We start from the raw sequence: 23,573 nt of genomic DNA, 5'->3' as shown, positions 1-23,573 counted from the left end.
TAATAACACCCTCTGGGCAGGTGAGGATTCTGCTGCTTTTTTTGGAATTAACATTTTACATACAATACATACACATTTGGAACGTTTTGAGCGGCCGCTGAGACTCACGGCTCCGGTGCTAAGGATAGTTGGAAATATACCGGACAGATCATTTCTCGTGGTGGAGCTGCACGATAATATGCATTTATTCCACCCTAGGGGTTCCAGAAGTCGGCCTAAACGACAATCTGTCCATAGGTTCCCACAGCTTTAGCAGAAGAAGCCCAATATCATCAGGGCCTGAATCCACAGAGCTGCGATGTAACGCGACGCGACCACAACGAGCAACTAAAGGGATCAGAATTCTGCAGCTTGGGTCACGGCCGAATTAGAATTCCCTACATTTTTACACTTTAGCGATTGTAGGAACCCACGGAACGCTCCTATCCTTTACTCCTCGTGTATTTCTTCATCAGTATGGCCCTGCGTCGCCTTATTGTTTCTGGATTAAACAATATGGCCAACAATTACTAAACACAGACATTTAACACTAACATTTACCATTTCAGTCCAGGATGTCAGCAATCAGACATTACCACATCTGATGGGAATCCATTCTGTATATTCACCTATCTTTTAGCAGACTATACACCGGTTCCCATTCCCTACTCCAGTTTCTCAGCCTGTCTCCTTATTCATTTAATTTGGTTAAAAACAGTTTCCATCCCCTCACAGCGGAGCATAAAGAGCCAAAGCTTTATAACTACCGAGAGACCGTAGAACACGTAACGGCTCCACTGAAGGGTTAAGCAAGGAACGCTACACTCGCTGTCAGTAAAAAAATAATATTTTGGTGATCGGCCTCTCCTTTAAATACCTCCGCCGCCTGCAGACAGCCCGGACAGAGAGACAAATTAGAGTCATTTACAATTCCATGTGGGGTCAGATTTGTTTCACCGGAGGGAGCCGTGGGGGGGGGTGGCAGCCTTTGCTTTCTCCTTCGCATCCCCCATCCTGACGCTTCCAACCAAATTCCAGCAGCCATGACTCCTCTAATGCTAATCTGGTAGCCTTTCGCGTCTCCATGGAAACGTCTACAACACTCTGCTTTATTACATCAAATAGCAGACCGAGCCGCTGCTTTCCGCAGCCTCGCCATCGCGTTCATTTTACATAATTGCAGTAATATAAATGCGTGTAACGTTCTTGCTGTATACTGAGATTTGTTTAATGATGGCCCGAGCATTAAAACCCCAAGACAGTCGCTCCGATTCCTCGTGGCGTTGGTAGCCTGCCGCGTTAAAGGGTTCAGTACACGGTTTGTGGGATCTCTCAGGATTCCCGGGGAAACATTAATAAATGCTGTGACAGGTCAGAGCGATTCGGTTTCAGAGATCGCCCTCTATGTTTTTCCCCAGAGTTATTTTTGTGCTGTTAACGTCTTGTGCTTCATTCCGAAATCAAGATCGGCGAGGAAAGGGTTACAGTTTGGGGAGGTAGAAGGTACATACAGAACATGTATTACTTAATAAAAGATTAGTTAAGTCACCAGGGTTATGAAACTGGTATTGGGGCCGCTGAATCCGTTATACATGTACCCTGCGGCATTAGAAATACCATTCCTGGTACTACTAGATTCCCAAATCCATCACAGAAATCCTTTTATAAAGTGAGATTGTCATGTGACACAGAAGCAAGCGCTGATAGGTTGTTGCCATGGAAGCCGAAAACTCTTGTTAAACTTCTTGTGCCTTGAAAACTTTAATCAGAAAGAAGATAACATCGGATCTTTTGAGGTTTATATGCTTAACATTTTCATATAGTTGCTTAGTACAGTTAATGTTGTGTGTTAGTAGAACTGCACCTTTAATGGTCTCACATGCATCTACTTTCTCCTACATTTCCTACGAAGTGGACGTTCTGTGTAATCGGCAGTTCTGGGGCCGGGTTCTAAATGTGGAAAAATCAATCGGTAATCAGCTGTCGCCCCAATTCTAGACCTTTGCTCTTTTCATTAAGATCTCCCCGCACGGAGCTCATTATCCCTTCTCAGGTCATATTTCTTCTTTATAATTCCATCTCTGCTCACTTGGGGTCACGGATGTGGTGTCTGGGGGCCATATTTCAAGACATCCCTTACTTCTTACATGATGTTTACTGGTCATCGGTGTAAAATACCCCCTTTCCTTACTTCCTCATCGTTTAGAGTCTTATCAGTACTGATGGCTCTCCGGCGATGTTCCTGAGCGAGAGGATCCGTCACCTGCTGATCGGTGTTGAAACAGGTTTTTTTTTTACTCTTTTTGAATGCAGCGGGTTATAAGTAATTCTTATTATGCAAAATCCTAAAATCTAGTCCCACCGTCTCTCAGACTCCCATTGTGTTGACAGACCCTTTGCATAAGACCCAGGATTGATAAACTCTATAGAGAACCGAGCGCCGGCTATAGCCAGGGGCAATGGAAATGTCTTTTGTGAAGGGACCTTTAGTGGAAGGGTGTAGCGGGGCCAGCGTTTTTGGCGCAGAGAGCGGCTCGGGAGTGTATGGGCCAGGAATGCGCGGCCCTCGTAACCCCGGGCCGTATACCGATTCCCGTCAGCCTGGTGCCGAGATTCGGGTTTCACTACGCAGAATGAAAGTTGCCATATTTAGCGTGAACTTGGACTTACCAAGAGGGGAAAAGGAGGGGGAAATAGGGAAGGAGAAAAGCCGGCATAAGAGAGGGAGTGAATATTCGGAAAGGGCGACAGCAGAGCCTAGCCATAGAAAGCCAGCGTGCATTATGGAGAACGAAAATACCCAGCAATTAGGCAGATTATTTAGCACCTGTTCTGGAGACGGGCACGTCTTCCACAATTAGCCTGGGAAATGCAAAAGTGCGTTATTGGGTGCTTTATATAGTTCCGATAAGCAGCGCAGGGCCGCTTTAGGATGGCGGGGAGAGAGTTATTCTATATCTCTATGTCACTGTATTCTACAGATGCCCTTGTCGCAAGTGCATAACCCAGGAAAGACTGAAAGTGCAAAAACTATTCAGGTAAAATATTTCCAACAGATTTTAAGTTATAATACGAGTAAATGATAAGATCCTCTACCTTCCCAGAATAAATCATTCAGATCATGTCACAAATCTAAATAGACATTTTGCCCTTATTATTATTATTATTAATGTTAATTTATAAGGTGCTGTAGGAATAAGCATGATTACCAAGTAGCGTGTCGAGTAACAATTGGCCTCATGGAAGCAAAAGGCTAGAAGGGTTCGGATTAAACGAGCTTCTAGTCCATAAAAAGAAATATAAAAAGGATAAAGTGAAAGTTAAGCTGCCAGCCGCGGGGAGGACGTCAGATCCACGCTGAGAAATACGATGGTGTAGAAAAAGCTACTGAAAATGTGTAAGACTTCAGAACCACAAAGGTCTTATGGTCGGAAGGAGCCCATCTGAAGTAGAGACCTTCGAGGTCCCAAAAGTATATGTGACCACATCTTTCTCCATTTTGGGCCAATAAAAGTATCACCATCGACTAGGGACGCCATAATCCCCTTGAAGCAATGCGGCTATGTCAGCCTCCTTAATAGTTACAGCTCGGTGTCCTTTTTGGGTGACGTCGTCCCTTTAATGACGGCCGCGCTGCCCTCTCATGTAGGTCACATTTCGTGGTGGATCACGGCTGGCTGGGATTCCTGTGTGTCTCCCGCCGTGGTGTATTTAGAAGGTTTGAAGTGGTTCAGTCTCCAGAAGACATTCCTTCTCCGGCAATCAACATTTTCACTGGGAGTCTCATCCAACTTAAAGTGGATAATGGCTGATAAATCCATACTTGCTGTCCACGTCTGCTCCGTGACAGAGGATATCACAAGTGATATATAATAATATAAAGACTTAACGACTTTTAGTGGCATCATATTCTGCAGCGCTGACAATAAGTAAACTGGACATAAGAAGTAGTGCATCTCATAACACTTTGGACTTGGGTGACGAGGGCTCTGCTCACACAGCGTAGAAGTATATTTCTACTTACGGCGGGTTAAGCGGTAAATACGGGCGCAGAGCATTAGGTAGTGGATTCCACAGAAAGTATTTCTGTTACTCCTAGAATATCCCGCATAGTGAGAATCTGAGATGATACGCGGCACGCTGCCACGCATTTATCAATGTCTGCCCTCCAAAAGTTCTCTTATGATCTGTCTCGTAGTTATGTACACTTCATTTGCCCTAAATATACGGCTTGTATATATTGCCTGTGCTGCTTCGACACGTATCTACTAACCTTTCTATCTGTAAAGTACAATTTTCTCACCTCTCAAACTCTAAAGTATGTCCTCTAGTTCTGGCACTCCTCGTTTTATTACAAGTGCTTCCCTCTTGGACCTTATTTAATTCATTGACGTGAACGTTCTTTCTCCCGTCGCTCTTCTAGGGTGTACATATTTTAGCTAAACCCATTTGTAACGATCTGCTTTTTCTTTTGCCTCCCTCTATGTACCCTACATGATCAGGTCTTCATCGCCCAAGATGACGCAGCAGATCAGGGACCTACAGCTGGGCCAAACCAAGAAGACATCGGGCCCTTCATCGCCAAACGCAGCAAAGAGACTGTACAGAAACCTATCCGGAAAGTTCCGGGTGAATTACACTTCATTCGATGAAGGCAGCTTGACGGCGCGGAATGAAAAGGAGAGGCTCCGCAAGTCATGCCTCGTATGTAATTAACTTATTAACACGTAACCCAGCGGCACGTTAAATGTCACTGCAGCTATGGAAAATAATCTTATTCACCAAACCATTTTTGCACCTTTTCTCTGCTCAAACCGTGGTGATTGTACTCCTCGGGGGCATGTGTGACAGCTCATGTGGTACAACATCAATAGACAAAAGACTAAAAAATGTGTTTCAACAATCCCCCATCCGTCCAGGAAACCTCCGCCCCTCGGCTATGCGAAAAACTGGACAGACTGTCTATGATTAAGCGCAAAACGTGCGAGGCAGTCGAGACATTAAAGCCACTTGATCTGTCGATATGTACTCGTTTCTTATTTTGTACGCCCGGCGAATAAAGTGTTTTTACTGAGAACACGTGAGCTCCTGTCCAGTTTTTTGCATGGCTCAGAGGGCACCGACACTTTAAATAATGAAATCTTTAAAGAAAATCTGTTATCCCATTTAAAGGAAATGCGTGTTTATTTCATTTGAAATCTATATTTAACCTTAAGTCCTGATCAGCTATAAATAAGGTATGATACCAAGTTTTACTTTCGAAATTATCATCATAAAATAGTTATCAGCGCCTCGCCTTCATAAAGCTCTGATGCACACATCTGACCTGGTATAAAAATAATGCCGATCCGGTCATCCCCGGCTCCCACTTGTCATTAATTAGACCTTATTGCCAATGAAGAATAATTTGCATACAGGCACCAAAAAGGGAAAATGGCCCTTTGTCCCCCGCTTGAAGATTTGCTGGCACTGTCGATTAATCTGTTATTCCCCGTTTTGGTGGCAAACGACCTTTGAAGCCTTTCAAACCCTCGTGTTCTTGCAGTTTCAGGGGAACGCTGCTCTCTTTGAGGCGGTGGAGATGCAGGATCTCGATCGAGTGCAGGAATTACTCAAGCAATATAGCGTGGAGGAGCTGGATCTCAATACCCCGAATAGCGAGGGGCTTCTACCACTGGATATCGCAATCATGACAAACAATGCTCCGATTGCAAAAACCTTGCTGCAGTCAGGTGCAAAAGAGAGCCCGCACTGTAAGTAATGTGTGCGTCCCTCCTGCCATGCTGTCCGTGCTGTGCCATGTCCTTCGCTCCACGTCGGATTGGGTATATAGCGCTCAGTTCATAGATTTCAAAGTCTTTCAAAGCAGATCTGTAAGCTTAAAAACCCCGGTATTTAAGGCCATAAATATATATACCTTTGGTATTTTGGGGCCTGGATGAGGTCATGTCAGCGAACGCTAGGACCTGCAATGCAGTCTCTGGAAGTGACACATCATTTGTTACATTTTCTGAATCCTTCAACTAATTTCTGGTATAGAAATTCTGGCAATTTGCCGTCCAGTACATTCTAGTAGCCAAAGTCTTTGTCACCTAGCAGTGACTTTTGACGTGCGTGTTATTTGACATTACTTTCCATTTGGAAACGACAATTTCCTCTGTAAGGGTTGCCTATTTACAAACGATAACTTTCCCAAAGAGTGTGTTCAGTTTGTTTTAAGTACTTAAGAATTAATAAAGCATTAGACGTAAACTGGAGCCTCTGTTGTATTTTAAATTATGAGTCCGTATCCCAGAACTTTCTCTGATATCTTATGACTTCATTCCTACACATTTCTTCCTGGTGTTTTCTGTCCCGTGCAGTTATGAGTTTGGAAAGCCGCTCGCTCCATCTTTCGACGCTCGTGCGGGAAGCAGAGCAGCGGGTGAACGATCTCACAGCCCAGGTCGTAAACGAAGCGCCAAACACAGATTGTTCCGAGAAAGAAAAACAGCTCAAGTCCTGGGAGTGGCGCTATCGGCTCTATAAGCGCATGAAGGCTGGGTTTGAACATGCGCGTGAGTTGCCCCATTAAAGTTGGGCTTGGGCGTGCAGGTAGTAGTAGATGGGACATGGTATACTTGTGATTTTATTTAAATAAGTCCATTCAGTTAGCCATCATCCTTTGTATTTCATTGTGTTTTAGACAAAGACCACACATTCCGTATTTATTAGATTAGTTCCTCCCTGTGATATGTATTTTCTGGCCCCCCTGAGCAGGTGTCCCGGATCCCCCCACAAATGTGCGCCTTGCAGTTACCAGCAGCACCACCTTACAAGTCTCCTTCCAGGAACCACTGAGTGTCAATTCCGCCGTGGTCACAAAGTATAAAGGTAAACTTTTTGGTAAACTGTTAATTTGGATATATATTAACGTTATCGTCCGTGTGGGTAAAGCATGTGAAATACTCAGTAATAGTGACTCTGAGCCGTGTGATCTGACTCCGGCGGGAGCTGACAAACTCATTTAGGAAATACTGTTTTGTAATTGGCATTATCGCAAATTACAGCTATAAAAACCAGGCACTTTTCATTACTGACACATATTCCTTCGCATTCTCTCCATCCGTGTAGTGGAATGGAGTCAGTCCTCGTCTTTTTGTCCGAACGTGGGAGAGGTGGTCATTGAAAAACTCAGAAACCTGCAATTCAACATCAGAGGTCTTGTTTCAGTAAGTAAAGAGTGTTTGAATACATAGAAAGGCGGCATTTCCCGTATGTGTCTGCCTGTGTGTTTTATCGCCCGCTCTGTAAAGGGAAGGCTTACCTCGCGTATTCCCGGAACAGACCGCTGGGACTTACTCTTAAATATAACTGTCTAGTTATACTGATTGCATGAAAGAAATCTGAACGAGTTTGGACCTTATTGTACCGGATTTAGCTAATCCTCACTTGCTGTATAGTTTAGGGGTAGAATTTTGCCCCTGGAAGCCCTTACTTTGTTGCTCTCGTCCTTGATCACGTGTGCTTTTCCACCTGATGTGTGAACCTCACACCTTTAAATTCAAGTCCACTTCTTGTGACAGCATCCTACCCAAACCCAACCAAGACCTCCGAAAGGTGCGGGTTTGCAGGCTATGGAATTGGTGAAAGAAAGTCCATGGAGTGGGGTCATCGGTGTCCTACTCCATAATCCCATTCATTGCTCCAGCTCCAGCACCAAGTAGATTATTGCCAACAGAGCCGTCCTGTCTGATCTCGTAGCCTTATGGAGTCCAGACAGCGGGGGGCAGATGGGCCGTAGACAACGCAGCAGGTGTATCATGAATAAAGCAACTTTCTCTTACTGGGAAGAAAATGAATGGAAAGATGGCTATTTAGACCCACTATATGTAATATTACTAAACTCTTGCTGAAAGAACGAAGGACGGTTCACACAGCAAAGGATTCTTTGTGCATGCAAGATGTTTCTGGCTCAGATGAACCATTTAAGAGGAAAAGTGTCTCCCATCAGCATCTGTCTTGATTTATTTTCTGGCCCTTTACTCCCACTGCTTTATTGGCATTGCCCCACCATCCTTGCATTCACAATAAATCAGGACTTGGCGCTCCGCCACCTACACAGATCAAACCGTCTCACCAGCTCCATAGCTAATTGGGGAACAGGAGCAGCGACTCCACTCAGTCACCAATTCCAGCTCCAGGGTCTCGGCCCCCACAGCTAACAAGGTCACAGACTGGTCGGGGGTCCCTGAGCGGAGCTGTTTTATCTCTCTGAGAACTGCAGGTCCAACGCTGCGTGACAGCTGCCTCGGCATCTCCACCTCTCACCCCGATCCAGCTCCACGCGGCTCTGTTCATTTAACGGATCATTTTAAACTCAGTTAACAGGCAAAAGCAGTTCAAAAGACCAGAAAAAAAGAAATAAAGCAGTTAATTTTAATATAAAATAAACATGTATATATAAATACACACACACATCATATCACATGTATATCACGCATTAAAGCGTATTTTCTGCGGCTTCGTTAATCTCGATCCGGCGATTACTCGCGTTAACATTCCAAAGTCACATTTTGATCCAGAGATTTATGCCTCTTGTCTAAATATTTTTTTTTTTTCCGTTTTTATGTCAACATTTATCAGCGGATGAATGAGCTCAAAAACTAATTCCCCGATAAACTCCAGGAGCTTGATAATTGCAGGAAGTGATGGCAACGCAAATGTATTTTCTCCCAGGTTATTCTATCAGTGATACTTCGTGAAAATAAGCAGACTGGTTTTATACATCACTGTCAAGGGAGTTGTGTTCCACTTATTGGTCTGGATATAAGCCCAATTTGTGTAAAAATCACAAAGAATCTAATTTATAATAGTTAAGCAGATTTTCTGTCCAAATCCATCTGATGCAGCGTGTGTTTGCACTGTGTCAAAGGTTTCAGGTCATCGAAAGTAATATTCATGTTTAGTAGACTTTTTTTCTTAATTTGTATGAACATCCAAAAAAAAGAGGCAGGGGTGCCAACGAAAGAAACGAAAACGAAGCTGAAAGCTCAAAATTTTCATTTGAATTTCGTTTTCCCGCACACACCCTCCGTCTCTCTCTTCATGTCTCCCTACCTCTCCGTCTTCTTTTCCACAGCTTTATTTCTTGTTCTCCATTTCTTCTCCTTCTTCGTGTTCTCTGCGTGTTCATTCTTCTCCGGTGATCCGCTGCATTACCCCGGCCTCCTGGAGCACTTCCAGATCAGCGCGAGGACTGATGCGGACGCCCTTCAGGAGGCCGGGTAACGGAGTTTATCACCGGAGAAGAATGAAGAAGTGGAGCTGTGGGGACACGGAGAAAGTAGGGAGACGTTACAAGAGAGTGAGTGACAATTTTTTATTTATTTAAAAAAGATCCCTCAGAGTCTGAACCAAAACCTCCAGTAAAAATACTACGGTTCTAGTTGTACATACTGTTTAATAGTTATAGATGTTTGGTGTGGCTGTGCAGATAGTGAGCATGTCAATGCGAAGCTGACTACGTTTTTACTTTTATAGGGCACTCAGTATTACGTCCGGGTGTCGGCATACAATATGAAAGGCTGGGGCGCCCCACAGCCCTCACTTCCAGCTTTTGCCATCCCATCAAGTAAGTCAATCACATAGCACAGAAGCCGATTGGAAAAAAGCCTTTTAGTAGCTGGATTAGTTATTATAATGGACCAGCATGAACATGTCTCGGTGAACATAGCTTGCATTTCCGTCTGTAGTCCTGCAGTGTAGAGGCTGGGGTTACGCTCGGCAGCGATCTTTTACCAGTTCATGCTTACTGTGTCTGTAGCTCCTGTGCTTTATAATACAATCTCTCCCTAGACTGGCGAGAATATGACGGAAGGGCCCCAAGGAGGAAAGGTCAGGCAGAAGCCCTGGATCTTCTGCTGGGCCAGGTGAAGACTGGACACCAGCACTGCGTGTGTCACGGTGAGTCAGATCCCCCGCAAACAGATGTTCATGGCGACCATTAATACCAACGAATCTTCACAGCGTGAGAGACAGTAATGAGATGCTATTAACTAGAGGGGGTATGTAGATCACCCTCATTACAGATCTGCACGGGATTATTAAGTGCTGGGGCAGAAGACGGTCCCTTCCTGCTTGCTCTATTTAAAGTGATGGTTCAGAAACAAATGCAGAGTTTACTGTAAAAAGCACAATTTGTGGTTTATACATTTTGTCAGCACAAGAGTGTCGATTAAAACCGCATGCATTGTAGTTTGAGGTATCATTATGTGATTGCACCTATACACCCATCGCTCCTTAAGCATTGTCAGTCTAGGCTTATTAAATGAGCCATAACAGGGCCCATTATACCGGTAGGGAGGCTGATAGCAGGGTTAGCACAGTGCGGTCATGGCCTGCTTTTAATGCTTATCTTTGTTCTTGTTTTGCAGAGCCTTTCAAGAACCAGCCACAAAGTCGAAAGCACTCGGTGTCCAAGAGCCTCAAACACCTCTTCCATCCCAGCAGCAAGTTTCTCAAAAGCCTCAAGAGGTATAAGGAGGATTTTCAAACAGTTCTTGATTAGCAGAGACAGTCTGGTGGGTACAGGATGTCCCTTTCTCCTAGAAGTTGCCAGTCTCTGATGACCTGGAATGGTGCACCTCGCCCTATTATTACAGATAAAGATGAACCCGCCGTCCTTATTATTGTGTTTATACGAAGATTAAATAAGAGACCTTTTCAAATAACCTTAGAGGACAGCAGATACTTTTGTAAATGATATATGGAGACATCAGATCGTTGCCTTTGGTTATCACCAATTTGGTTGCAGGGTTCCAAAAAGTATGCTTTTATCTATATTGTACTGCTTGTTTTTAGGGGTTTGTACCTTGTGTCAATATTTTATAAGGATGACAACATCCTCGTCACGCATGAAGATCAGATACCATTGGTGGAAATCGACGACTCCTACTCCTGTCTGCTCATGCAGGACTTCCTGTGGTTCACCAAGGTCTGCCGACAAACCCTGTCATTATTAGTAATGTATTTATTAACTTCTGAAATGCACCTGGGTTGTTCTTATAAACATAAATCTCAGAGCCATATATTTGTTTTATCTGAAGAAGGCTGACAGGAAACTAACAAGGCCTCCTTTATTGTTCCTCCTACTTGTATTAAATTACACTAATTTATAATTCATTCATTTTACATTCCCCATGTAAAAGTTACTCTACACCATCTAGCAAAGTGTATAGTCTGATGAGACGAGGGCTGGTTATCCCACCAGGTTGACGTTGATCAGAGCTCCTGGTTCCTGTGTTTTAACCAGGCAGGTCGTAGCTTTGATTTAGGGGCAGGAAAGACAGCGGGGTAATACAGTCTGACCTATGGATTCAGGCACTAGACACAACCCTTCAGGGCTATTGATTGGACCCCATACTGATCTACAGTGAATATTCTTCACAGACATCGTGTTTGCAGCGCCATATTGGTCTACAGCACGTGAGCTATTGTGAAACTGCAACCCACAAAATGTTCAGCTAATAATTGGCATGCATGTGCTGACTTAGCATTATGGGAGTTGTAGCTTTTAGTCATCAGTTGGCTACTTGAAAAGCCTGAAATATGGATTCGCTGTGTTCAGAAGTTCTGTATTTCAGGGATTTTGGCTGAGCCATCAGCAAATGGGGGAAAAGTCATTCAAAACTTTTACGCAATACTGGTTAAATATTATCTCAAGGCAATGATGAAATGGACAGGTTATTTTATTTATATATATATATATATATATACATATATATATATATAGTGAATGAATTGAGTCCGGCGGGTCTTGGCATCCGCATTTTCTTTTGCTTCGCTTGTCTGTGTTGGTAATTGTTGGTTTAAGTTTCTTGTGCAGCGACTTACATTTCAAACTGAGATGAACTGAAAAAACAAGACAAAGGTCACCTGCTGGTTTATGTTGGGTCCGTTTGTTGAGTATGCGCAATTAGCTTACACGTGTTCAGCACTTATTTAAACCTTTGAGTGTCACATACAGGCCATAAGCTTAGCTTGCCCCGGTGGCCCTGCATTCCTGTAACATCCTATCTGTTGGCTCCACTTTAGGTGTCTTGCATGTGGGAAGAGATTCTGTGGCTCAGGCAATGTGTTACCGTATCGCAGTCATCCTGCTCTTGCATTCTGCAGACGCGCTTCAAGATGCTACTAGCCGTGTCCCAGATGCAGGTAAGAAATGCATGAAGGGGCAGAGAGCCCTTTTCTGTAGTAGGACTTTTCACAAGAATGTGGTGGGGGTGGAGCAAAATCCCAGCCCTGCCCAATTTTATCTGCACTCCACCCACGCAGAGTCCTGATCCTTCCCATGAGGTGCTGTTGCAATTAATTGCACGTTCCAGTACGTTAAGTGATGAAACCTTATCACACATCAAGAACCTTTCTAACGTTTTATGGCTACAGCCGATTAGTGACGCATGACAAGTGTTAAATCATTATTTCTGCCCTGCTAAGATGAGCTTCCGAATGCTGGGGTATGAAAGTGTTTATTTATCAGGCTAAGTGAAACGGTACCATTAAATACTTTGTTTATAGTGGGGGGGGGCACATGTTTGAATGTGTTTTACTGATTCTGTCCCAGGGGGTCCTGCACTATTATTTATTTTCTGGTACATTTTGCAGCAGGCATTTTTTTATATATATGTTATTCTTTATCCTTTTACCAGGGTTTGCTGGGATTCCAGGATCTGGGGCAGGTGTTCTTTGAGCCCATTAAAGACAAGCAAGGAAACATCCTGATTGTGACTCTGAAGGAGGTGAAACTGAGCCAGAGTTTAGAAAACGTGCGCTGGATGCCGGTGTTCAAACTGCAGACTCACAGGAAGTCTGTCTCCTCACCGGAGGAACCCAACGCTCTGGACGTCCTGCTGATGACCCTGCATGTGAGTTGACCTTCTCCGCTTACAGCAGTTGAAGGAAGGAAGTGGACAGAGCTGTGTGTTATCTCCCGGGAATTTGTAACCAGTCCCCGAGCTCTGATGTGACTTGTCACGGCCAATCACTCAGACAGCTGACACTTTATTATGGCTGAGTTTCAGAGATTCAATATTTAATTGTTAGAATCATTTGTTTCTTTTAGGTACACATTAAAGCATCACTCTGAGCCGAGTCAGAACATGTTTTTATGCAATTAAAAATAAAATTAATTTATAGAAGGAGAAGGTAAAATGCTTGTGAAGCCAGCCGCTCCGTAATTGCATTTAGCGAGCATACGATATTTTCACTAATATGAGACATTAGTTTGGGTGACAGGGCGCCGCTTCCCGGTCTCGTTCTGCATTATACAAAGTTACATTTTATTACATGCGTTACTGGCATTTAGACGATGGTTGTAGTTCAGGCGTAAATGATCCACATTGTGTAACGCGGTCATAATGTATACAAGTTAATATCCTGCCCTGTAACTGAAACACATAGAGAAGAAACATCAAAACGACTGTCGCTGTATTATAATTATAGCTACGGCTACCAAGCAAGAGCGCTTCATGTAATCTGCGGAAACGTTACTATTTCTAATATGTGCCGGAGAGACAGGGGCCACTCGGCCTGCGGTCCCAAGACAAATGTCTAGAAATGGAAAGCCGATGTTAAATGCAATGAACGGCTCCAGTAAACTTTATTAAACGTTATGTCGTAACTTAAAGGTGTTCCTTTCTGTGTTTTTCAGGAGAAATTAGCTTATCACAGAAGAAGTAGCCAAGCGCTGCCTCCTGGCCTGTATTTAGGATACCTTAAACTTAGCAGCGCTGTGGACCAAATTCGGGTGCTGGTCCCTCAGCGATTACCCAACATTCTTTGCCACGTTAAGATTCGAGCAAACTCAAATGTATCAAGGTACGTTCCCCTGACTCTCTGGGTATACTCTAGTATAACACCTCTTTAAATTACTTTCCTACCAAATGCCACATAATGTACCACAGGTTGGAGCCCAATAAAAGTGTGGCCAATGAGCAAGTGAAGGGACCCGAGGACCTTGGCATGTATGGACATCGAGTGACATCACACAGCTTGTGACATAACTCAGTAGGCGCATAGAGACCCTGCCCCCATTTGTTTAAGGAATAATTTCAGCCGGTTAGTGGTGGATATTTTCCTGTTAAATCCAATTTGCACATTTTCCTGCGTTGGCGATCACGCCAGGAGAGTCTCTCTATCAGCAGCTTCTCTAAGCAGAAAAGCAACTTGCTGCACACCCCAGGCTCCTGTACTCTGCTTGGCATTACGTAGCTGACTAAAGGAGCTCTGCAGGCTTCATACAATCAGTAACATCCGCATCACTCTGGATAAGGGCTGTGTCTCGCCCCCCAGGGTAGGAGGGAGCCTTGCTTTAAATAGGAATCTGTGTGAAGGAATAATTTGCTGGCTCTGCTCGAGGCTCAGCACAGACGAAGGCTAGAAGCAGGCCGCTTTCCGCAGACATCTGTCGTTACACAAGTTGTATCATCCTTTCCTATCGTTTCATCTTTAAACGATATCCAACCCCCCCACCACCATTTCTCTAATACTGACATACGATGAGAAATATTGATACGCACAGATGGATAGACAGACGGTAGCCGGACAGATATGCAGCACCGCCCCCTACCCAGCCGTAATGCTTTCTTCACTATTGTGATAGAGCAATATTTATACAATAACTATATTATATCATTATAGTCCGGAAGTCAGCAGGGGTTGTTGTTCCTGATTGCTTCCAAATATGAGAACACAATTACATAAAAGATACAAAGTGTCACCTGTCACAAAGCTCGCTCACACATACCCTTAAAGTATTACCCTGGGTGCAGCAACAAATTGTGCCTTTACGGCTTGGCAGCTGATATGCCCTCATTTTAAAGCCACTATAGATAGAACTTAACTTGGAGAGTTACTTGGGAACAGATATGAAGAGCCTGAGTGAACGTATCACATGGGCATATAGCATCCCAGAATATGTTCTTTACAGATGGGTAGAACGGCTCTTAATCTGTAGTCACACTCTACATTAATTCAGTTCCTGATCAGTTAATTAAAACTCCAAAAGAAAACTAAGGAACTTCCAAACATATATTTAACACTGATTTAACGGTGCACCCACTCCCTGCTACTATGTGTGTGTATATATATATATATATATATATATATATAATGTATATACCGTATTGGCTGGAATATAGGCCGCACTTTTTTCCCCCACTTTAAGTCTTTAAAGTGGGGGTGCGGCCTATATTCGGGGTCTAGCGCCCGACGCCCGGGACATGCAGTCCCGGGCGCCGGGCAGGCAGCGGGGTTAGGATACAGATCCCCCGCAGCGGTGCAGGGGACCTGCATCCTACTCCCCGATACGCTCAGACAGCCTCCCCTGCCAGCACTTCCCACGGGGGGCTGTGCCGGCACGGGAGGTTGTCTAAGCGCATCGTGCGGTTGTCTAACCGCACGATGCGTTTTACCTCTAGCCCCCCGCCTGACTTACCGGAGCAGACTCCCGGGTGTCTTGCGGGGCCGGCGGGGGACATCTACGCAACACGCGTATACAACGTTGTATACGCGTATTGCGTAGATGTCCCCCGCCGGCCTCGCAAGACACCCGGGATTCTGCTCCGGTAAGTCGGGGGGCAGAGGAGGACAGTTGGGGCATATCTCGGGGAGGGAGGAGGACAGTTGGGGCATATCTCTGGGGGGGACGGACAGTTGGGGCATATCTCGGGGAGGGAGGAGGACAGTTGGGGCATATCTCGGGGGGGGGACGGACAGTTGGGGCATATCTCGGGGAGGGAGGACAGTGGCAGCATATCTCGGGGGGGGGACAGAGTGGCAGCATGTTTTTTTGGTGCTTTTTTAAAGAAAAAAACTTTTTCTTTAAAAAAGCACCAAACTTTTAGGGGGCGGCCTATATCCGAGCCAATACGGTATATATCTGTGTGTATATACACTATGGGGCTTTCCTAATGTATATGCATATTGTACCCTGATCAAAATATCTGTTTAATCGTTGTGCTATATGACTGCACTTGTACCTCCCGTTTAGGGAGCCTGGAACGTGCAGATCCAGTTTCCCACCACAGAGCTAAAGTCATTGGCGCGCATGCTACCAGTGAACTCTGCTTAGGTCTCTTGGTAACTTTCACCTTCCCCCATCCTCCACCGCTCGGGGTACGCACACACGTGCACACACTGCACATTAACTCATGTTTCAGGGCTTTAATCCGACCATCATCAGTTGCCTGGATGGGCAGAATTGAAATCTCTGCATGTAGTATCACCTGTCACTGCTTTTCCCCGTGGTCACTAATCCATGTGCACAGGGTTAAGCCATGAGAACTGAGGCTGCAAATTTTTCCTGATCTGTCTGTATCTTGGGATTTAACCCAGTCAATCCCCGAAGCCCCTTCACAGCTCCAGAGGCGCCATTCCTTCTACAGCGTCTGAGCACAGTTTTCGGCACTCGGATTTAAACGACAGGACAGGCGGACATACTTAGTGCGTAGAGTCTTCGCTGGTTAGGAGTCCTTTCGGAGGCATTCAGCAGCGTTCACCTCAATCCTTATTAAAGTGTTTTGTGTTAAGTCTTACACAAGGTCAAGGGCAATGTCGGCAAACACTTGGGGCACAGTATTCCCCGCCCTGTCCGACGTCTATTGATGGATCAATAACCGTACCAGATTACCGTAAAAGTTAAACATGGGGGGGTGAAGAGGAAATAGATCATTTCAGAGGAAGGTCTCACGATGTTAGAGCTACTTTTGGAATGACTAGAATTTTCTCGAAACTTGAAACTAGTGTAGGAACGCAAGCCGCGCATTTCATGTATTATAATGCACTTAATGCAGGGTATAAACAGAGGGTACGCCTCCCCCTGATTTTTTCTTCCATGGCCATTAGATTTATTTCAATTGGCTGCATAACCGCCATCTTTTGTCTACAGGGAAGAATGGGAATGGCTGCAGACGCTGGCCAGTGTAGAAGAGCCAGGGGCCAATGAGCAGGAGCCAGAGAACTGCCCAAACCTTCTGCTCCAAGAGCTCAGGACTGCTGTGAAGGAGCTCATGAGTCAAGTCAACATCCCCATTCAAGAGGTACCCGGCCTCATCAACCTAGGTCCGCAAGAAAAAGGGCCTGATTATAGCCATGCTGGGGGGCTCCACTCATTGCGTGCCAAAGCCCTGCTACAGAGGCTGGTATTTTGTGTTTGTTAGAGGCTAACACAGTGAGGGGATTTAAACACACATGGGATAGGCACACAGCACCTGAATCTAAGACAAGACCAATGACAGATTAAGGTTTGAGTCTTTACATCAGGAAAAACTAGACTAGACGGGCCGAATGGGGCCGATCTGCTGGCAAATTCTAAGCTTCCATGAGAACATAAAATAAGGTAAATTTCACCCAGCAGTCTCTATTACACCTGGGTGAGAGAGGTTACCTTGGACTGTTATGAGTGACTAACAGTTTTTAATGTCACTGTGTAGGCAAAGGACTTCCGCCTGTACAGTCAAGAGGTCCTTGAATTCGGGGGACAGGTCTCATTTCTTTTGTTGCTGCCTCCGTCGGATGATGTTTGTACGGCTCCTGGCCAGAACAACCCCTACGCACCGTATTCTGGCTTCCTCACGCTGCCTCTGCAGATCTTTGAGCTCGGTAAGGACGGCTGCCCCACCATAGAGGGGCTTTTGTGAAGCCTTCAAAACCCGATTATGGGTTTACAAATTCTGGAAGTCTGTCTAAACAGCAGTATTTATCACACAAGAAATGGCAGGAAAACCAAAAAAGCCCATAAATGCCCAGATGTCCAATAGCAGCACAAACGAGTGTTTACAAATATATCATCTTATACCATGTGTTTGTGTAACTATTTGTGTATATCTGGAGCTGCGAATGTTTCGTAGTGCGACGGCTCTGCCTGTTCTACAAGATGTTCTAGAGACTAAAGAAACTTCCATTCATCCACCAGACAGAAAAATACATATTGTACTTAATGATAACAAAAATTCTAGTATTTTACCCCGAGGAGGATAAATAGGTGTATTTATGAAAGACAAGAGGTTAACTTTCTAATAATAACAAATGCATGTTGCTGCATTGTCACTTATATCATTATTTATTGTTTTATATTCTTCAGCGCTGTACAATGTGTATCCCTCATGTGTGCTAATTGTTAAAGTTACATTGGTTTTCAAATAAGACGATAAAATGTGTAATTTTTGTTTCTCTTAAAGTTCATTTTTTTACCTACGATCGGGACTTTATCAGTCAGTATTGTCAGGTCTCGGCGTTACTGGAACTCGAATCTCTCCTATCGCAGCAAAGTCTCAGGGAGGCCTTCTCCGACTCCGAACTTACCACAGCAAAGCAGCGGCACCAACAGGTCCAGGACTATATCCAGGTAAAGCCCACCAGCAATTCACTACAGCTCTGAGAATGCTGTCAGCGTGCCCTCGTGGGTCTGGGTCCTCTCCTGGGTGGCAGGGTGGGGGTGTCGGTAGAACTGGACAAATAAAGAAATGAGGAGACAATTGGAGCAAGGGTTTGGTTAGCGACCTTGGAAACGTGGCAGTGCTGTGTGTCTGGAAGGATGTGAATCAGCCATTGGGGTAACCCAAGTCAATTTATATCAAACATATTAATTAGACAGCCACATGAAACGTAGTAATTAACAGAGGAGAAAGAAAAGCTTTGTGATTGATAAGAAAGGCAGCTTAGTAATCGCTCCGTATGGTGATATGTATTTCAGTATCTTCTACCCCCGCTAACTTGTGGTAAAACTAACTTCATCTGGTCTGGCAAGACGCAGCTCAAAATATAAAGACAGATTAAGCCCAAGGAGAGGAGTAAACAAAGACATGTTATTGACGAGGATACAGTAACTTTAATAGCAGGGAGCTGCACGGCAAACATTCCTTCAGGATTCAAATTCTTGAAAACAAGCGGGTTATGAAATAGTTGGGTGAATAATTGTTTAGCTCGCTTCTCGTTTAGAATTATATTTGAAAGGCACCCGTCTCCAACGTGTGGTTTTTACAGGAAATTTAATAAGGAATTATCTAGCTGTAATTGGGTGGAATGAACACGATCATTCCCATCATCAAATTGTTCATTCATGTACTTATGCTCCCCTTAACATTTTATATGGCTAATTAAGGAATCACCTTTAGAATCATGGCCTCTCTTTAGCTCCCATGACTGATCCAGCATCCTCATAGATAATGATCCAGATAATGATGAATAAAGGATCGGCCACAAATAACTCCATCATCTCACATCTTCTTGCGTCTATAGGAACACTAGTGACATCTGTAACATCGTGACAGGGCGAGCCACGTCTTACATAAAGGCATGAATTTTGTTGATTGCGTGCGTTCTGTGTTTGCAAGTGATTATTATTTAGCCAAAGCCAGTGGAATTCTACCCACAGTTCCAACGAGCCCCGATTAGGTCCTGTCGGAAAGGAACTGGGAGCCACTATGAGTAACGCAGATTCTTGGCGATGGTAAATTATTTACTAGCTCTCACAGAATAAGCAGGAGGGGATTTAATAAGTGGTTTGATAACCATGTAAGTGTATGTCTGCACCAGCCAACAGGATAACGGCTGGGAGACCTTCATACCACTAATACAGACCTGACACTGCCAAAGCCCACAGAGGAAATAGGAAAGATATGTTGGGTAATAAGTCCTGTATTCTACTCCTGCCTTGCGTAGACTACGCTGTTCCATGTATTTATCATGGCAGGCTGTTTATTGGCAAACCCAACCCCTTGTTGCAGAGCAATTTCAGGAGTCGTCTGGTCTGACCAGGCCGTGCTCCTGCGGAATTGAGCCTTTAATATAGATGTCTATTTCTTTTTATTATTATTGTTATTTTTTTTCATTCAAACTCTTGAATTACAGAAATGTATTTTTCCCCTTAAGGCGTGGAGCCAAAAATACTTAGAATTTGTTTTCAGAAATATCTGCTGTTTGGAGGAATAAAAAAAAGGACAAGAGGGATTTTAGCTTCCATCCTGTTTTTCCAAAAACTTACAGACTTGGAGTGTTGTTTAAAGGACCCAATATAATATACGGTCCTTCATGCTTGTGATTTGAGATTAGACCTCGTGTACAGTCCACGACACAAAGAGGATAATAGTAGTTAATGCAGTGATCCAGACATGTAGCCTTCTGGATAATTTATACGTAATATATGAAGGACAGTTGCTTCATGAAACTGCTGCCAAATCTTAAAAATAACGGGCTTATTCTAAAGAAAGCAAAGTTATCGCTCCTTGGAGTTTTTTAAAGCAACTTATACTTCAGAGAATACAAGCTGCCTCCTCCGAGTGACCAGCGGCGTCTAGTTCCAGATACAGACACCGACAGCCCCGCCACCCGATTCCTATCACTGCCGCGGCGTGTGCTTCATATGTAAATCGTTTTTTAGCATGTTGTACGTCTATCATGATTTGTTTTCTCCTGATGCGGTGCAGCAAATGGAAGAGATCTGGAGAGAGGTGCGATGGATGATGGATGCCCTTCAGCACGCAAGATACAAGCAGCCGTCCTGTACCATACCACTTACATGGTTCTTGGATGTGTCCGAGGATGTTTACCTTGAGGAAAAGCTTCAGTCCACCTCATCACATCTGGACTACGTCCCATCTCCGAACCCCTCTCCCGAAACCAGCCGCAAACTCAATGCAGGTAAGTCTGTACTTTGAGATGTCTGAAAACAGAAATGCTTGGATTGTGGATGCTGTGCTGTAACAGCGCATGTAGGCATTGTTAGGATATTTCTAAAGACTAACTTTTAGAGGTTCCTGGAGGTGCACGAGGAGGTCGATGTCACACAAAGCCAAATCTGCAGATTCCAGGCTGATGTATTATTTCAACCGTAGAAGCCTTTTGCTGATTAGTTTATCCATAGACGTGCGGCACAGGCTTAGCTAATTCTTTGTTACATTTTTACAGCAACTGTTTTGCAGAAAAAAGATGCTAAAGTTTCTTACTTTGTATTTTATTTGTTTTTTGTAACTACAGACCTCCTTACCGCTCCTTACTCTGATAATGAACTATTAGATGTGAAGTTTGCAAACCAGTCTTCCCCTCTTCTAGATTCACACGGTGTGTCAGATGAAGAGGGCTCCTCTGAAGTCTTCCTGGCTACGGATAGCGACTATGATTCAAGCAGAGCCCAGAGTCCCAAGGAGCTGGACCTGGTCTACTCTTCAGGACAGGAATGCGGCAGGAGAACCATCCGTAGCTTCAGAGATGGAACCCCGGATGTTCTGCAGACCCACGAGCCCAAAGTTTTGTCTCAGGATGATGAGCGCCCGTCACCGCTTTATGATAGTGACTTTGTGCTTCCCAGCCGCCAAATCGAGCTGCTGCGCATTACAGAGAAGCGTCAAGCTTACTGCGTCCGTACTAGTAGCCTGGATTTCCCAAAGCAGCCTTACAAGGCCTCTAGAAAGTCCTGTCCGGGTTCAGTTGATAGCTCTCCAACAGAGACGAAAAACTCTGGCCGCTGTAGTGTGCGAGGCCTGAGGACGAGCACATCCTTTAGTCCAGACCATGACCCATCATGTGAAAGGTCGCAGCGGCTTTACCGCACGCACTCTGTCGAGTGGACACATGACTTCCGAGAACCCTTGGAACCGAGAATCGTAACAGCTCAAGGAAAGAAGAATAACTCTGTAACGCTACGGATTTATCCACAGTACGAGACGGGACTGTCTAAGGAAATGAGTGTGAAGGTACAAGATTTGGGAGCGCTCCTTTAACCTGCCGATAATACAGTGCCCCGAAATCTTTCCAGGTCCGGCTGCTCTTCAGCAGACCAAAATTTTGTTAAAAACCCCTTTATCCGTGAAAATACCATAAAAAACCTCTGCAACGTTCACTAAGTGAAAAGTCGCATCAGTCTTTGGTTATCAATCAATGCCATGCGAGTCCTTTAACAAGTTAGCTGACATGTGAAGCAGTAAAAGTAATGGGGCAGCCATACTGTTCATACTTTAGGTTACCGCTGCCCCACATCTGGACATGACTGACCACACACCGGTTGAACAGACAGCCATTTTTTCTTAAATTTTTTGATACGAAAACAAGTATCAGGTCAGTGAAGCAGATTCAAAGATAGTAAATATTTAAGTTCCAAACAGGTTAACCAGGTTGTGCAGATAACGGTTAGCGATCCAGTGTACATGTAACCAAGAAGGGGTTTGAATTCCTGTATTGTGACCTGAGTTTAAACAGCACCCCCGTACTACTGAAACAACCTAAGCCCATAACGTGAGATAGTAGTTGGAACTTTTTATCTGAGATTAAAAACCTCCATCTCATTTACTAAAATGTTATACATTTTGTTTTAAAGACAGTAAATGAGTAAAAGTTTAGTTGAATTTATTTATTTTTTCTATGTTTGTCCAGTTGCATATAACAAGCAAAACTCCCGCCCGGGAAGTGGTTAAACTGGTGGTTCTGCAGATGAATGAGATCTCCAGAAGTATGCTGGGATCCACAGAAGCCTACTGCTACTCCGAAGATCAACTGGACCATTTTGCACTGGTGTTCACGTCGGAGAAGAATAAGGAGCAGTGGCTTTCTGATGACTTTCTGCCTTTTTCCCTCCACACCACATGGAGTAAGGGCCGCTTCTCTGTCCGAATCCGGGAGACCTCTCCTTTACTATTCCAATACGGTCCGGCTACGACGGTTTGAACGTTTCACGGCCAGAATGTGGCTTTAAACCTCCGACTGCCCAAGGGATGCCTAAACGGCCATGCTTCCTTCAATAAAGAGTTCCCCTTGTACAGAAATATGGGCTACAATTGATGGTTTTGAATATCGTCTGTTTTTTTTTTTCTTTGTCAACCAAAGACTTGCTTTCATGACTACAAAGAGACGCGATCGGTACACGAGGGAGCGAGTATCTGTTACCGCAACTTGTTCACCGGAAAGGAATTTGGAAAAATGCAGTATTTTTAGAAGAAGCAACATAAAACATACCACTCGCAAAATAAAAGAAGCAATACATATTTCACATTCCCCTCCACCCTTTTCAGCGCGTTTGGGATTTTTATTGATGTTCACAGAACAGAGACTTGGTGGGAGATTGGACGAGGATCCCGCCGTACGTATTCAGAGCAAAAGAACAAAAAACTTATAATAATAACCACAAGAAACAGTTCTTATTTTTTTAAAAAGTTGTGAAAGATATTGTTTTTTTTGTGCTTGTTTCATCCGGAAAATATATTTTGTTGCACAATCGTTCCTAAATTTTTATTAGTATTATTATTTTAGGGGTTTTTTTTAGAGAGAGAGAAAAAAAGTGTGCCGGAATTATTGTGAACTGTGTGTCTTTCCGGCCCTCCTCTCACAAGCACACACAAACCTGGCCATTAAAACAATGTTAATACCCCCCCCCTCTGGTGCCGCTCGGCTACCGGCCGCCGGCTGATCTTTCTCCGTTCTAGTGGTTGTGACCCAGCCTGCCTGTGTTCAGACGCATGACATTTCTAGATTTTTCCGCGTTTTGTAAGTTAATGGCTATATCTTTCGTGCTCCGCGGCACAGGGCGGTGGTGCTTCGGTGAGACTTTAGACGGACTCACTTCT

The 23,573-nt window shown here is 44.3% G+C and overlaps 1 protein-coding gene across 2 annotated transcripts in view; it reads left to right on the top strand.

Annotated features, from left to right (window-relative positions):
• Window positions 1-22,677, top strand: part of LOC149274980 (ankyrin repeat and fibronectin type-III domain-containing protein 1-like) — an 87,708-nt gene extending 65,031 nt beyond the window's left edge. For both annotated transcript variants that reach the window (XM_089505016.1, XM_089505017.1), the window contains 18 exons: window positions 4,482-4,683; window positions 5,525-5,732; window positions 6,342-6,536; window positions 6,739-6,852; window positions 7,093-7,190; window positions 9,502-9,592; window positions 9,817-9,924; window positions 10,395-10,494; window positions 10,822-10,954; window positions 12,055-12,174; window positions 12,669-12,884; window positions 13,670-13,836; window positions 16,907-17,057; window positions 17,451-17,619; window positions 18,198-18,364; window positions 20,445-20,658; window positions 21,070-21,710; window positions 22,387-22,677. In XM_089505016.1, the coding sequence (XP_089361142.1) occupies window positions 4,482-4,683; window positions 5,525-5,732; window positions 6,342-6,536; window positions 6,739-6,852; window positions 7,093-7,190; window positions 9,502-9,592; window positions 9,817-9,924; window positions 10,395-10,494; window positions 10,822-10,954; window positions 12,055-12,174; window positions 12,669-12,884; window positions 13,670-13,836; window positions 16,907-17,057; window positions 17,451-17,619; window positions 18,198-18,364; window positions 20,445-20,658; window positions 21,070-21,710; window positions 22,387-22,677 (3,385 nt within the window). The remainder of the gene's footprint in view (window positions 1-4,481; window positions 4,684-5,524; window positions 5,733-6,341; window positions 6,537-6,738; window positions 6,853-7,092; window positions 7,191-9,501; window positions 9,593-9,816; window positions 9,925-10,394; window positions 10,495-10,821; window positions 10,955-12,054; window positions 12,175-12,668; window positions 12,885-13,669; window positions 13,837-16,906; window positions 17,058-17,450; window positions 17,620-18,197; window positions 18,365-20,444; window positions 20,659-21,069; window positions 21,711-22,386) is intronic.
• The last annotated feature ends 896 nt before the right edge of the window (window positions 22,678-23,573 follow it).

Source organism: Sceloporus occidentalis, unplaced genomic scaffold, assembly GCF_023333645.1.
Source record: "Sceloporus occidentalis isolate IW3139 unplaced genomic scaffold, rSceOcc1.0.p SCAF_306, whole genome shotgun sequence".
Taxonomy (NCBI): domain Eukaryota; kingdom Metazoa; phylum Chordata; class Lepidosauria; order Squamata; family Phrynosomatidae; genus Sceloporus; species Sceloporus occidentalis.
This window is presented reverse-complemented; position numbering and strand designations above follow the sequence as displayed.